This window comes from Colossoma macropomum, unplaced genomic scaffold (assembly GCF_904425465.1).
Source record: "Colossoma macropomum unplaced genomic scaffold, Colossoma_macropomum, whole genome shotgun sequence".
NCBI lineage: Eukaryota > Metazoa > Chordata > Actinopteri > Characiformes > Serrasalmidae > Colossoma > Colossoma macropomum.
This window is the reverse complement of record NW_023494810.1, coordinates 34496355-34510991: the sequence shown is the minus strand read 5'-3', so window position 1 is coordinate 34510991 and position 14637 is coordinate 34496355. Positions and strand designations below refer to the sequence as shown.

The following is a 14637-nucleotide window of genomic DNA, read 5'->3' as shown; positions in this document are numbered from 1 at the left end:
ATTAATTACTACTGTAAACCACAAGTGATTGACCTGAACAGGTTTCGTTTTCCTCACTTTTTCTCGCAGTATCGGCCGAAGTAGCTGCTGCGGCAATCGCAGACATAACCATGGGCGGAGCTCGGCTTCCTGCTGCAAGCTGATTGGTGTTCGCAGGGGTTCAGAGCGCAGGCATCTGTGCAGTTGTTGCCATAGTAACCTGATAATAAGATAATCAAAAAAGCCAGGATATGTAACAACCTGCCTCGCCAAACATACGAGACAGCTGTAGAGAGAGCTGCTTTATAGGATAATAAAAACAGTCTAATAACCTAAAAACTGTCACTGTTATTAATATTTCTATTTATTAATTAAATGCTCATACAGTGTAAAGAACAGCTCAGGCTTAAAAAACTGAAAATCTGTGACTTTATAAAAAAATCATCCCATCTATTAATATTTTATACCTTTACCATATTATATTTTATTATATTACAGGACTTGTGATGAAGTGCAGGGCCGAGCGCTCACCTGGATGGCAGGTGCAGGTGTGCGAGTCCCAGCGGTGGGTGCAGTAGCTGTGTGGGGGGCAGGGGTTTGAGCTGCAGGGGTCCGGCACACTGCAGCCGCTCTCCACGTTCACCCTGAACACCTCGTACACACTCAGAGAGAGAGGACCTGCAGACACACCCTGCACAACAAACACTCTCATTAAAAACTATAACAGCAGATTAAACAGCGAATATCACACAATTAATCACCTCCGAACAGCCAACAGCTCATACAGTCACACAACGTCTGAACACCCAGTCAAAGTACATGGTTTGTGGATTTGCTAAGTGAGAACACACAAAACATTTTTCAGAAAATTTTAGTGCACAATCTAAATTTTTTGCTGAGTTCAAAATATTGAGAAAATATATATATATATATATATATATATATATATAATGTGCTAACTTATTTTTTTATCTGATAATTATCTGATTTATATTATTAGCGATTTATACCCCAGTAATAGTATCTTAAAGTCTATTCTGGAACAGACTGGTTGCCAGTTTAAGGATTTAGAAATGAGGGGGGGGTCCTTCTTTTACTCCTAGTGAGACTCTGGCAGCTGTATTCTGAATCAGCTGAAGCTGTTTGTTTTTTGGGGGTCCAGTTAGGCGACCATTACAGTGATCAATCCTGCTAGGAATAAAGGTGTGGATGAGATTCTCCAGGTCTCCTTTAATCAGAACATCTCTGATCTTGTTGATGTTCTTAAGGTGATAAAAACCTGAATTAGTAACTGCTTTGACACAACTGATAAAACTGAGATCTGAGTCCAACAGTACAGCAAGGTAGATTCTCCTGTTTATTTAAAGGGCCCATATCATAGAAAAAAATCCTCACTTTTAGACATAAGAGTTTGATGTAGAATGTAAACACTGTTAAAGTACCGTTCCCTCCTCAGTCCATAAGATCACATTAATTGTTTCTGTCATGTCACATCCACACTTATCCACCTATTCAGCCTATAGAAGTATATCTCCGCCCACTCACGCTGGAGGGTTTCAGCCTTGACTGCTTTCTGAATGAGCCACAATACAACGCAGCCAGTCAGAACAGAGCTCGTTTACATACCTCAGTCTTAAAGGCACAGTAACACAAACAGCCTGTTTAACTCGTAGAAATGAAGTATGTTTTTGGTACATAAAGCCACCACACATCATAAATGGACATGGGGAAAATGTAGGATACAGGCCCTTTAAAATTCCTCTGCATTGTTTTTTTAGCAGAGCTGTACCTGTATACAGCCGTGGAATCCATACAGCACTTTGTTGTTGCCGGCGGCAACACCGCCAACACTCAGAGTCTTCAGCTTCACTCCCTTCAGCTTACTGTCCACCTCCATAGTGGACTACACAAAGACACAACAAATAAACAATGACCACCCAACACAACTTTAAAAATACATGCTGTTAGAATTTATATGCATTTTCTACCAAAACCATCTAGAATTGACCAATTCATACTCCTATAATCACTATTTCCTAAAGTGGAGCACTTTCTGGGGAACAGGTATGTCCCTCTAACTGTTCCCTACACTGAAGCACTATAAAGGGAACAGAAATGGTGCCCCAGTCACTATACCCTACATTGGAGCACTATACAGAACACTGTTAGAGTGAAAAGAAATGGTTCCTTTGTTTTCTCTCACCGTGTAGAGTCCATGGTCGATGGTCAGCAACGCTTTATATTCCTCAGAGTGGGCAGCGCCTCCTGCTGGGCCCAGCAGCTCCACCTGCAGGTGGTGCCATTCTCCATCATCTACAGACACATCCTCCACCCGAGAAACAGCCGAGTCCTCACCGTGCTGCAGCATCATCACCACACTACCATCTCTCAGCTGGGGGAGGGAGAGAGAGAGAGAGAGAGAGAGAGAGAGAGGGAGAGGGCGAGGGAGAGAGAGAGAGAGAGAGAGAGATGTAATTTTACTATGTTAATAATACATCTGATAATCAACAATGTTTATTCATTACAAAGAAACATTTGTGGGAAAAAGGGGACAATCGGCAGTGGGCGCGGGACCACAGACCACCAGCGGGGGGAGCTCTAATACCATTCACCAAGTTACGATGCTGCTATGAGAGTTATGAGAGTGGGAGTACCTGTCCGGTAAAGTTACGACGATGTAACGTGTGAGAGTACCTGTCCAGTAAAGTTACGATGCTGTAGCTTGTTTATTTACCTGTACGGTAAAGTTACGATGCTGTAAAGTGTTTGTTTACCTGTACAGTAAAGTTACGATGCTGTAAAGTGTTTGTTTACCTGTACGGTAAAGTTACGATGCTGTAAAGTGTTTATTTACCTGTACAGTAAAGTTACGATGCTGTAAAGTGTTTGTTTACCTGTACGGTAAAGTTACGATGCTGTAAAGTGTTTGTTTACCTGTACGGTAAAGTTACGATGCTGTAGCTTGTTTGTTTACCTGTACGGTAAAGTTACGATGCTGTAAAGTGTTTGTTTACCTGTACAGTAAAGTTACGATGATGTAACGTGTTTGTTTACCTGTACGGTAAAGTTAAGATGATGTAACGTGTTTGTTTACCTGTACGGTAAAGTTAAGATGATGTAACGTGTTTGTTTACCTGTACGGTAAAGTTACGATGCTGTAAAGTGTTTGTTTACCTGTACGGTAAAGTTACGATGCTGTAAAGTGTTTATTTACCTGTACGGTAAAGTTACGATGCTGTAAAGTGTTTGTTTACCTGTACGGTAAAGTTACGATGCTGTAGCTTGTTTGGTTACCTGTACGGTAAAGTTACGATGCTGTAAAGTGTTTGTTTACCTGTACGGTAAAGTTACGATGCTGTAAAGTGTTTGTTTACCTGTACGGTAAAGTTACGATGCTGTAAAGTGTTTATTTACCTGTACAGTAAAGTTACGATGATGTAACGTGTTTGTTTACCTGTACGGTAAAGTTACGATGATGTAACGTGTTTGTTTACCTGTACGGTAAAGTTAAGATGATGTAACGTGTTTGTTTACCTGTACGGTAAAGTTAAGATGATGTAACGTGTTTGTTTACCTGTACGGTAAAGTTAAGATGATGTAACATGTTTGTTTACCTGTACGGTAAAGTTAAGATGATGTAACGTGTTTGTTTATCTGGACGGTAAAGTTACGATGATGTAACGTGTTTGTTTACCTGTATGGTAAAGTTACGATGCTGGCTGGTCGTTAAGTGCAGGATGGTGGAAGTAGGTTGCCGGGTTCGGAACATCAGCTTCAGGTTCCAGGGAACGGTTACCACGACAGCCAGGTTACTCCATAACAACATGCTGTTGCCCTGGAAACGCTGAGGGCTGGACATCACTGCAAAAGAACAGATTATACAGAAACAATGAGAGAAAAAGACAAAGTAAAAGAAAGATATTCTCTTTTACCCTTTCTCTCATTCTTTCCCTCTTTTACTCTCTCTCCCTTTTCTCTTACTCTTTCTTTCTCTTTTTTAGTCTCTTTTACCCTTCCTTTCTTACGCTCTCTCTTTCTCTCCTTTCTCTCTTCTACTATCATACCCTTTCTCTCTTTTGCTCTTTACCTTTTCTCTTTCTTTTACCTTCTCTCACTCTAGCTCTCTTTCATACTTTCTTCTTTACTCTCTCTCCCTTTTTTCTGTTTAACTTTCTCTTTTTACTCCTTTTCTCTCAATCTTTTTACTCTCTTTAATGTTTTGATCTTTCGTTTTTTACTTTTCTCTTTCACTCTTTTTCCTTTCTTGCTGTTTACTCTCTCGTGCTCTTTTTACTCTCTTTTACCCTTTTTCTCTCACCCTTTCTTTCTCTTTCACCCTTTCTCTTTTTACTCTCTTTGTTCCTTTCTCTTTTGCTCTCTCTCTCTCTTTTACCCTTTCTCTCCTTCTTTTACTGTTTCTCTCTTTTACCCTTTTACCCTTTCTTTTCCTGTTTCTCTTACCCTTTTTCTCTTTTACTCTAGCTCTCTTTCATACTTTCTCCTTTACTCTCTCTCTCTCCCTTTTTTCTGTTTAACTTTCTTTTTACTTCTCTCTCCGTCTTTTTACTGTTTTGATCTTTCGTTTTTTAACTTTTCTCTTTCACTGTTTTTCCTTTCTTGCTCTTTTTACTCTCTCATGCTCTTTTTATTCTCTCTGGACCTTTTTACTCTCTCCTGTTTTTCTTTTTACTCTCTCATTCTCTTTTTACTCTCTCTCTCTTTCTTTCTCCCACACATTCACTCTGTCACTACTTTCCCATCTTTTCATGCACAGAACAGCAGTACAGATTGAGATGATCAGCGAGTTCAGCAGGTTTAAACTCTGAGCTGGAGCTGCAGTTCAGCCTTTAGATCTAAACACACACACACACACACACACACACTCACTCACACCCACACACACACACACCCACACACACCCACACACACACACACACACACACACACACACTCACACCCACACCTGCGCTGCTGCGCTCTGAGAGCTGAACTCAGGTGTGTGTGAAGCTCTTAAAGCTCTTAAAGCTGTTAAAGCTGTGGATGGATGATCTGAGGGTTCAGCTGGGCTGAGAACTGAAGCAGAGCAGCTGAATACCAACAGCAGAGGAGAGCAAAAGAATTCACACAGCAGTGATTCAGTTAAACTCAGTTCAGTTCTTAACAAACGATTCACTGCATCAAGAAATCTCAGTTTAAATACAATTCTTTGGGACATGAGTCACTGTGAGACCTCAAACTGAACAATTCAATTTAATTCAGTTCTTTAGTGAACGATTCACTGCATAATATCTCAAACAGCACCACGTTTCGATTCACATACAACACAAAAGAGTGTGTTGCAAAATATTTTTAACCCCAAAAAAGGTTGCAATGTGAAAAACGTTAGGAAATGGTTCAGTGCACTGTGAGACCTCAAACTGAACAATTCAGTCTGATTCATTTCTTCTGCAAACAATTCACTGCATCATGATTAATCTGATTCAGTCCTTTAACAAACGATTCACTGCATCATGACTAATTTGATTCAGTTCTTTAACAAACGATTCCCTGCATCATGATATCTCAAACAGCACCACATTTTGATTTGCCTACAACACAAAAGAGGGGGTTGCGAAATATTTTAACCCCAAGAAGAAGGCCAAACTGTGAAAAAGTTAAGGACGCCTGCTTTAGGAAATGATTCAATGCATTGTGAGTCCTCAAACTCAACAATTCTTTAGCAAATTATTCGATGCACATGAAATCTTCATCACATTTCGACTTCATCTGATTCAATTCTTTAGTGATTCACTAGATCGTACAATCTCAAATATCACAATCATTGGATCTGATCATAAATCTTTGGTAAATTATGCAATCATGAAACCTCAAACGTCACCACAATACAATTAGATCTGAGTCTTTTTGTCCGATTCAGAATTAAAGTTAAGGATACACTGAATTCGCAAATGTAACTGGATGATCTGTTTACACAGCAGTGAAGTATAGCAGATAAAAACTACAGCAATAGCAAATATTTTTGAAATAGAGTATTATATTTCAGCAGCCTGAATATGAGCACATAATATAGAGAATATTATTACTACAGATTAATCTTCCCCAGCTGAATATCATACACTCTTCACCATGCTGAGCTGAGATGAATATGTGCCTGTTGACCCCCCCCCCTCCGTTAGCGCTGCGATGGTAATTGCTGAGGCGTTAGACAGACTCTCCTGTTTCCTTCTCAAATTTACACACTACAGAGTAAAACGCTGTTGGGTGTCACACTGCAGTAACAGATACTGCTGAGAAACACTCACACCTAAACACTAAAACACCTAAACACACAGGAGCCAACTACGACACCACCACCACCATTTTAAAAGACACATGGCTTATTTAATCTTTTTTAATATTTATTTTCTGCTGATGTCTGCTTACACTGCGACGAGAGAGAGTAACACACTCACACTGATAATTAAAATCTTTCTACTAGTTTATAAGCATTAATGAAAAAAACTAAAGCCATTAAAGCTTAAAGACTCTTTTGAAGCAAAGGTGTTGAGTAAAGGCCTCAGAGAACAATATGACAACCACAGATGTCACACAGAGCCTCGTTCGACATGTCGCGCACATGGCAGCTGGGCGAACTTCGCAGACGAAGACACTACATGACAAAGCCTGTGATTGGTCAGTAAAAAAGAGGCGTGCCATGAAACAAAGACGACTTTGAGTAGCTTCGTTTTGGAAGAACTCTGCTGAGCGCTTTGGCAGAGACACTGATATTTCCCTGTTAAACAAACAACGAATACATCCTAAACGTAAGATGTTCAGTCGGGTATTCGGTAGTACTAACTAGCACTAAGCACCAAAACATATAGGCTATATTCAGTTTAGGTTCACAAGAGGACAAGGCTGAAGTTGGCTTCCTTATCGCCTGCTTTTTCCAAATTTCTCATTCCACCTTAAATAGTGGCAGCATTCTGGACTTGCATGTGGCCATAGTTAGAACTGCAACAGAATCGTTTTCCAGCAGTATCTCCAAAATGGTAACTTTACAGGAGAAGCAAAAAACATGCTTTACTTTTAATGTAAGTCAATGGAGCCAGACGTTTTTCCAAGTCATTTTGGGTCGTTTCTTTTGGTCCATTCATCATGAAATTTACACATAATGTAAAGAGCAACAGGCATTTTCAAATTACGTCAAAAACTGACAGCACGATATCATAAAATGTCATAGTGTCACCTGCATTAGTGGAGCATCCGCAACTGTCAGAACAAAACTGCAGAAAGTATTCGAGCTTATAAGCTCGCAAAGGTGCCTTCAACTTCACGCAACCCTCGAGAATTTCATCTCGCAAGAAGTGCGCTGAGGCCTTAATGAGTGAGGAAGATTCAGCTGAACACTGATGAGTGAAAGCTGGGGGTGGGGGATGGGGTGGGGTGTAATATATTTTTAATAAGACCTAATGATTTCTTTGGAATAAAAAAAGTACTTCTGTAATTCATTTTTACTCATGTTGTATTTAAACACTAAGTCCTGTATTAACACTCCCAAGTCATTGTTAGTTTTGGGTGGAAACAAGAGGGTTAAACTCTGATGGAAAATGATCCAATCAGGATTAAGCGAGCTCTCCCATTGGTTAGGACGTCAGGAGCTGGACTGAAGGCCTTACATGTTAGAATAACTACCAAGTGACACACTTTGATTCCTTCTGGAGGTTCTAGATACGTCACTGACTGTGAATACGAGCCATAGTCTAAGCAGGTTCTGGTTAGTTGTTTGGAATGTAACACAGCGGCTCTGTGCAGGACTCTTTACTGAGTCACTGTAACACTGATACACACAAGATCAGATATATGATAATGACCGTTAGAAGCTTTAGATTAAACTAATAGAATCACTTTTACAAGCTTCAAATGTCTGTTTCATCTAAAATGGCCTAAACATGTCCGTGAGGACCAGCGTTAGCTTACTGCTACCATACTATAAGAAATCCCATAGGGCTGCTAGCAGAAATTAGCATCATTATAAAAGTGCATAATTATAAAAGTGTTTTTTTCTCATGTTTTTTGACCGAGTTTTGGAATTTATGATCCGAACTGAAGGTCCAGCTCTCACAGTCACAGTTCATCACTGAAATTAACACGTTTATCTTCCTGCAGCATCACTTCAAACAGCGGCTTCAAACAGAGGCTGAGTTTATCTGATGTGATTTCTGCATATGGAGGATTCACTGCAGACAGAATAAACAGCCACACAGCATTAACATCAGAGCGCTAACGCTCAGGCCTCGGGGACGAACTCGTGTGTGTATATTCCACATTCGCATACACCTCAGGACAGCTATTAAAGGAGAAATTCACCATTTTTTCAAAATTTCTGCATAATTCAGTCTTTAAAAATGTAGTCACTCTTATTCAGCCTACAGCAGTTTAGCCCCTCCCACTCAGCCTACAGCAGTTTAGCCCCGCCCATTCAGCCTACTGTAGTTCAGCCCCTCCCATTCAGCCTATAGCAGTTTAGCCCCACCCATTCTGCCTACTGTAGTTTAGCCCCACCCATTCAGCCTACAGCAGTTTAGCCCCACCCATTCAGCCTACAGCAATTTAGCCCCACCCATTCAGCCTACAGCAGTTTAGCCCCACCCATTCAGCCTACAGCAATTTAGCCCCACCCATTCAGCCTACTGTAGTTTAGCCCCTCCCATTCAGGCTACAGCAGTTTAGCCCCACCATTTAGCCTAAACCTGTGAACTGTTCAATCAAACTATCCCTTTAAAATCCTGACCTGAGGTCACTCACCTTTCTCACAGTTGCGTCCTCCGAACCCCAGGGGGCAGTCACATTTGAAGGAGCCCCAGAGACTAACACAGGTTCCACCATTCAGACAGGGGTTATTGATACAGAACTGCCGCTTCGCTGAGCATCCTGGGAAAAGAGAGGGGTGTTTAAATGTAGGACACGACACACATGCATGCACATACGTCCTGGTTACCTAGAACCACAGCAGAAAGCAGGTCAGACATTAAACTGAGTCTACAAGGTCACTGAGGCCATTTAGACTCACTTCATCAGAGCATCTTAAAGGGCCCATATAATGAAAAAACTAATGTTATGTCACTAACAGTTTTTGTGACCTCACAACAACCAACACAATTAAATATGTCCACCTATTCGGCCTACAGCCCTTAGCTCCACCCATTCACGCTTAAGGAGTTTCTGCTTCGAGTGCTTTTTGAAAGGGGCACAATACAGGACAGCCAATGAGAACATAGCTCATTTACATATATCACTTTTAAAGTTTAATATTGAGTGAACAGCTTCTGTGATGTCACAAAAACCAACTCACTCACATATATCTGCCTATTCAGCCTACAGTAGTTTAGGAGTTATTTAAGAAGAATTTTACCCTGGGTTGTTTTTCCAAAGAGGCACAGCCAATCAGGGCACAGCTCATTTACATAAGTCAGTCTTAAACGCACATCCTGTTAAATAAAGCTATTTAAAGTGGTACATAAACCGACATAAACACTATAAGTGGACTTCAAGGAGAAAAGCAGAACGTAAGAATTGTCTGGAACCGTATCCCACCTGGCAGTGTGCCGTTGTTAGCAATGTAAGCGGCCATGTCTATGTTTCTGTTGTCGATGCGCAGGTCTTTCATGCAGCCCACAAACTGTCTGTTCTGGACGGGGAAATCCTCGGGCAGCCGCGGAACTCCGCCCAGCAACAACGGACCGGTCAGATCCAACGACCTGTGCGAGGAGGGGTCAGTTCAGTTCAGTTTACACATCAACTCTATTGTATTTGTAGAGCACTTTAAACAGCAGCTTTAAATATATATGTCAGCAAACAGCCCCCCAGTTTGACCCTTCGTACCACAAATGAAGTCTGTCAGGTCTTTTCTAGAGTTCTGGCACTGGAGCTACAAGGCTAATGTAGTAATGAAAGCTGCACTGTGCTAATTGGTGGAGTATAAGCTTCCATTACTGCAGTCTGCACAATGCTACTCACTACAGTCTGCACAATGCTAACTGGTGGAGTATAAGCTTCCATCATTACTGTTTGCACAGCATTAACTGGTGGAGTATAAGCGAACATTAATGCAGTCTGCACAATGCTAATCACTACAGTTTGCACAATGCTAACTGGCGGGCTATACGCTTCCATCACTGCAGTCTGCACAATGCTAACAGCTATAGTTTGCACAATGCTAATTGGTGGGCTATACGCTTCCATCACTGCAGTCTGCACAATGCTAACCGCTATAGTTTGCACAATGCTAACTGGTGGAATGTAAGCGTCCTTTACTTCTTCGGTAGATCAGCCTGGTAGCTAAATGTAAAGGAAGCGTAATCACCATCCAGAGCTAAAGACACGCAAGTCACATTACCACCTTAAACTAGCCAGTTTGTTCTTACTTCTTGGATCCTGATTGGCTGCCCTGAGCGGAGCACGAGTAGTTGCCGATCACATGACCAAACCGAAGAGCCACTGAGGTGTCACAGTTATCCACCGTTACCACGACGACCTTATGGTCCGACGGGCCTTGGGGCAGACCCGCCTGGTTCAGGATGGGCTGAGAGAGAGAGAGAGAGAGAGAGAGAGAGAGAGAGAGAGAGAGAGAAGGAATGACAGAGTTGATAATAATTTGACTGCAATAATATTCAATAAAAGTTTGCACTCATTTTTTAATCAAATACAAAGCCTGGGATATTTTCACACACAACCAAGAAACTAGCTTGTTTTTTTGGAGCTCTGAGAACTGATAGGACTGCCCTTTATTTACTGACCTCAGAACAGTGCTGACCTGCAGAGCGCCTCTACAAACTGCAGATGATTTCACTGTTTGATTTTTAAACAAGAATAAATTCCACTGATTAACTGTAACTTTGCTTCTTTCTGTCTAAAACAGAATGTTTACACTGTACTGTACTCATAATGTACTAATATGACTGTAAACATTATTGTTCCTGCTGTACTCTGTCTGTGTAGTAACTGATCCTGGATCAGCCTGGAGAAGCAGTTCAGCAGTTTGGCTGATCCACTTGTGTGGAGCCACAAATCACATTTAGAATATTTAGAGCTGAAGGTCACAGATTAAGGAGAACTGAGGGTCAATTTTCAGTCAAATACGGCTCAGAGAGCTGCTAAAACAGGATCCATCGGAAAGACATACACATCTGATGGCTGCTAAAAATGGACCCATTTGGAAATACACATCACTAATGGCTGCTAAAAAAGAAAGGATCCATAACAAACACATTTCTTTGATGGCTGCTAAAAAGGGGTCCATCAGAAAATACACATCTCTGATGGCTGCTAAAAAGGGATCCATCAGAAAACACACGTCTGATGGCTGCTAAAAAGGTATCCATAGCAAATACACTTCACTGATGGTTGCTAAAAAGTGATCCACCAGAAAATACACATTACAGCTAATACACATAATTAATAGACATATTTAATGGCTGCTAAAAAGAGATCCATAGCAAACAAACTTCACTGATGGCTGCTAAAAAAGGATACACAAAAAAATACATTTCTTTGATGGCTGCTAAAAAGGGCTCCATCAGAAAATAGACATATTTAATGGCTGCTAAAAACAGATCCATAGCAAACACACTTCACTGATGGTTGCTAAAAAGTGATCCACCAGAAAATACACATAATTAACGGCTGCAAAAAAGGGATCAATCACAAAATACAGGTTTAATGGCCACTTAAAAGAGATCCATAGCAAACACACTATGGCTGCTAAATAGTGATCCATCAGAAAAAACATACAAACCTGATTGCTGCTAAAAAAAAGGACCCATTTGGAAATACACTTCACTAATCGCTGCTAAAAAAGGATCCACTACAAATACACTTCTTTGATGGCTGCTAAAAATGGATCCATAACAAATACACTGCTTTGATGGCTGCTAAAAAGGGATCCATCACAGACGCACTAAGACAGGAATCTCTTAGATCTGTACTGTAATGAATTCCTGCACTGGCCGAGCCGCAGACACACCACAGTTCCTCACATGCAGCGTCTAACGGAGCACTTTCTGCTCTCTGGGTATAAATAGCCGACTGATTGTTGTCTGGAAGCCTCTAAAAATACACGCGAGCGTAATTATTGCACAGGCCGCAGATCCAGACTGAGCAGAACAGAGAAACGCCTGCAGTCTGAGCTTAAACAGGAGCTTGGAGCAACTTTGGCAGCTGAAAAAAGAAACTCTGAAAATGAGTTTTTAAGTCAGTGAGAGCTGCTTACAGCTTACTCCACTCAGAGCACATTTCAAAGGTGAACTTAAAAGAGCTTAGAAACAACAAATCGTCCCAGTTATTCAAACCATTTGAAAATCCAGCATAAGATTAATTCAAACAGCAAAACAACCCTGCAACACTCGCTTCATAAACAACTGCGGCACTGCAACACTGCAACACTCGCTTCATAAACAACAGCAACACTCGCTTCATAAACAACAGCAACACTGCAACACTCGCTTCATAAACAACTGCAGCACTGCAACACTGCAACACTCGCTTCATCAACAACTGCAGCACTGCAACACTCGCTTCATAAACAACTGCAGCACTGCAACACTCGCTTCATAAACAACTGCAGCACTGCAACACTGCAACACTCGCTTCATAAACAACTGCACCACTGCAACACTCGCTTCATAAACAACTGCAGCACTGCAACACTGCAACACTCGCTTCATAAACAACTGCAGCACTGCAACACTCGCTTCATCAACAACTGCAGCACTGCAACACTGCAACACTCGCTTCATCAACAACAGCAACACTGCAACACTCACTTCATCAACAACAGCAACACTGCAACACTCACTTCATCAACAACAGCAACACTCGCTTCATAAACAACAGCAACACTGGCTTCATCAACAACAGCAACACTCGCTTCATAAACAACTGCAACACTGCCATACTGCAACACTGGCTTCATAAACAACTGCAACACTGCCATACTGCAACACTGGCTTCATAAACAACTGCAACACTCAAACAACAGCAACACTGGCTTCATCAACAACAGCAACACTGGCTTCATAACAACAGCAACACTGGCTTCATAAACAACTGCAACACTGGCTTCATAAACAACTGCAACACTGGCTTCATAAACAACTGAAACACTGGCTTCATAAACAACTGAAACACTGGCTTCATAAACAACAGCAACACTGGCTTCATAAACAACAGCAACACTGGCTTCATAAACAACTGCAACACTGGCTTCATAAACAACTGCAACACTGGCTTCATAAACAACTGCAACACTGGCTTCATAAACAACAGCAACACTGGCTTCATAAACAACAGCAACACTGGCTTCATAAACAACAGCAACACTGGCTTCATAAACACTGCAACACTCACTTCATAAACAACTAAAACACTGCAACACTCGCTTTATAAACAACTGCAGGTCTGCAACGCTCACTTAATAAACAACTGCAACACTCGCCTAGTAAACAACTGCACAACCGCAACACTCGCTTGATAAACATGTACTGTTTGTATGTATTGTATGTATTACTATATATGTATGTCCAGTTCCTGTATGTAAATTCTGCATTTTGTTTCTTTTGCTGACCCAGTGAAGTGATTTTATTGGAATCCTGTGAAAATCTATGTAAATTACACTTAAAATAAAATAATCAGGTGAAATTTGAATGAATTTTAATACATGCGGCTGCTGCAGCAGTTAGAGGGAACTATCACCCTGTTAACAGAGGAGTGCAGGAGGGACAGAGAGCAATGATGTCATCAATAAAGGTCATGACCTTTATTCAGTATGAACCATCCTGGAGGGTCAAACACACCCACATACCCCACCCCCACCCCCACAGTGCACTGACCAGCATGGCAGGACATAAATTAACCTGTCAGAGAGGAGAGTGAATGGTCCCTCTGTGCTGGCCGTACACACCCCTTACTGTCCGAACAGGGGTGCTATAATTAAGAATTTTCCCATAATGAATGTTAATTAAAAATGTTGTTAATATTTAATGTTGGAGTCATGCAAAGCAAAAAATCAAAATCTTAAAGATTATATTTGAAGCGCTAAAGCAGCTACAGAGTGATCCCCCAGATCAGCTGGCACTAAAACAACTATTCCTAATAAATATTAATAAATAAAACGTAATGTTAGAGACTCAGTGACAAAACATTCAACGTAATATATGAAGTTACACCATGGATGTAATGTAAACAGGTATTTCTGTAGCTAATGCTACGTTTACATGTTGGTAGTAGACGGACAACAATTTGATATTTTTTTGCTTTTAATAAGAGCTGTGATGGAAAATGACCACAGTGGACAGTCGAACGGTCTGTCATGAGTTCAACTTCTGCCGCAGTGAAAAACAGCACAGTCTGATTTCTTAGATCAGATTAAGGTCTATAAATCTGATTAAGAAATCTAATATAAAGACTGGATTTGAGCTCAGTAATGGGGTTTTTCAGTGTAAACTCTCACTCTGATTTCTTTCATTTCTCTCAGTCTGAGCATGTGTGACAACAGAGCGCTGCTGCTACTGAGCGCTGCCAGGTTAGCATTACTGCTACTGAGCACTGATTGGTTAGCTTTACTGCTACTGAGCGCTGACTGGTTAGCATTACTGCTACTGAGTGCTGATTGGTTAGCAT

The 14637-nt window shown here is 41.1% G+C and overlaps 1 protein-coding gene across 1 annotated transcript in view; it reads right to left on the bottom strand.

Moving 5' to 3' along the window:
* Positions 1-14637, bottom strand: part of celsr2 (cadherin, EGF LAG seven-pass G-type receptor 2) — a 104843-nt gene that overhangs the window by 19489 nt on the left and 70717 nt on the right. The window contains exons 7-14 of the mRNA XM_036559827.1: positions 10386-10543; positions 9556-9719; positions 8767-8892; positions 3674-3840; positions 2183-2371; positions 1769-1882; positions 511-670; positions 58-199 (exon numbers count right to left, since the gene is read on the bottom strand). Coding sequence (XP_036415720.1) covers positions 58-199; positions 511-670; positions 1769-1882; positions 2183-2371; positions 3674-3840; positions 8767-8892; positions 9556-9719; positions 10386-10543 — 1220 coding nt within the window. The remainder of the gene's footprint in view (positions 1-57; positions 200-510; positions 671-1768; positions 1883-2182; positions 2372-3673; positions 3841-8766; positions 8893-9555; positions 9720-10385; positions 10544-14637) is intronic.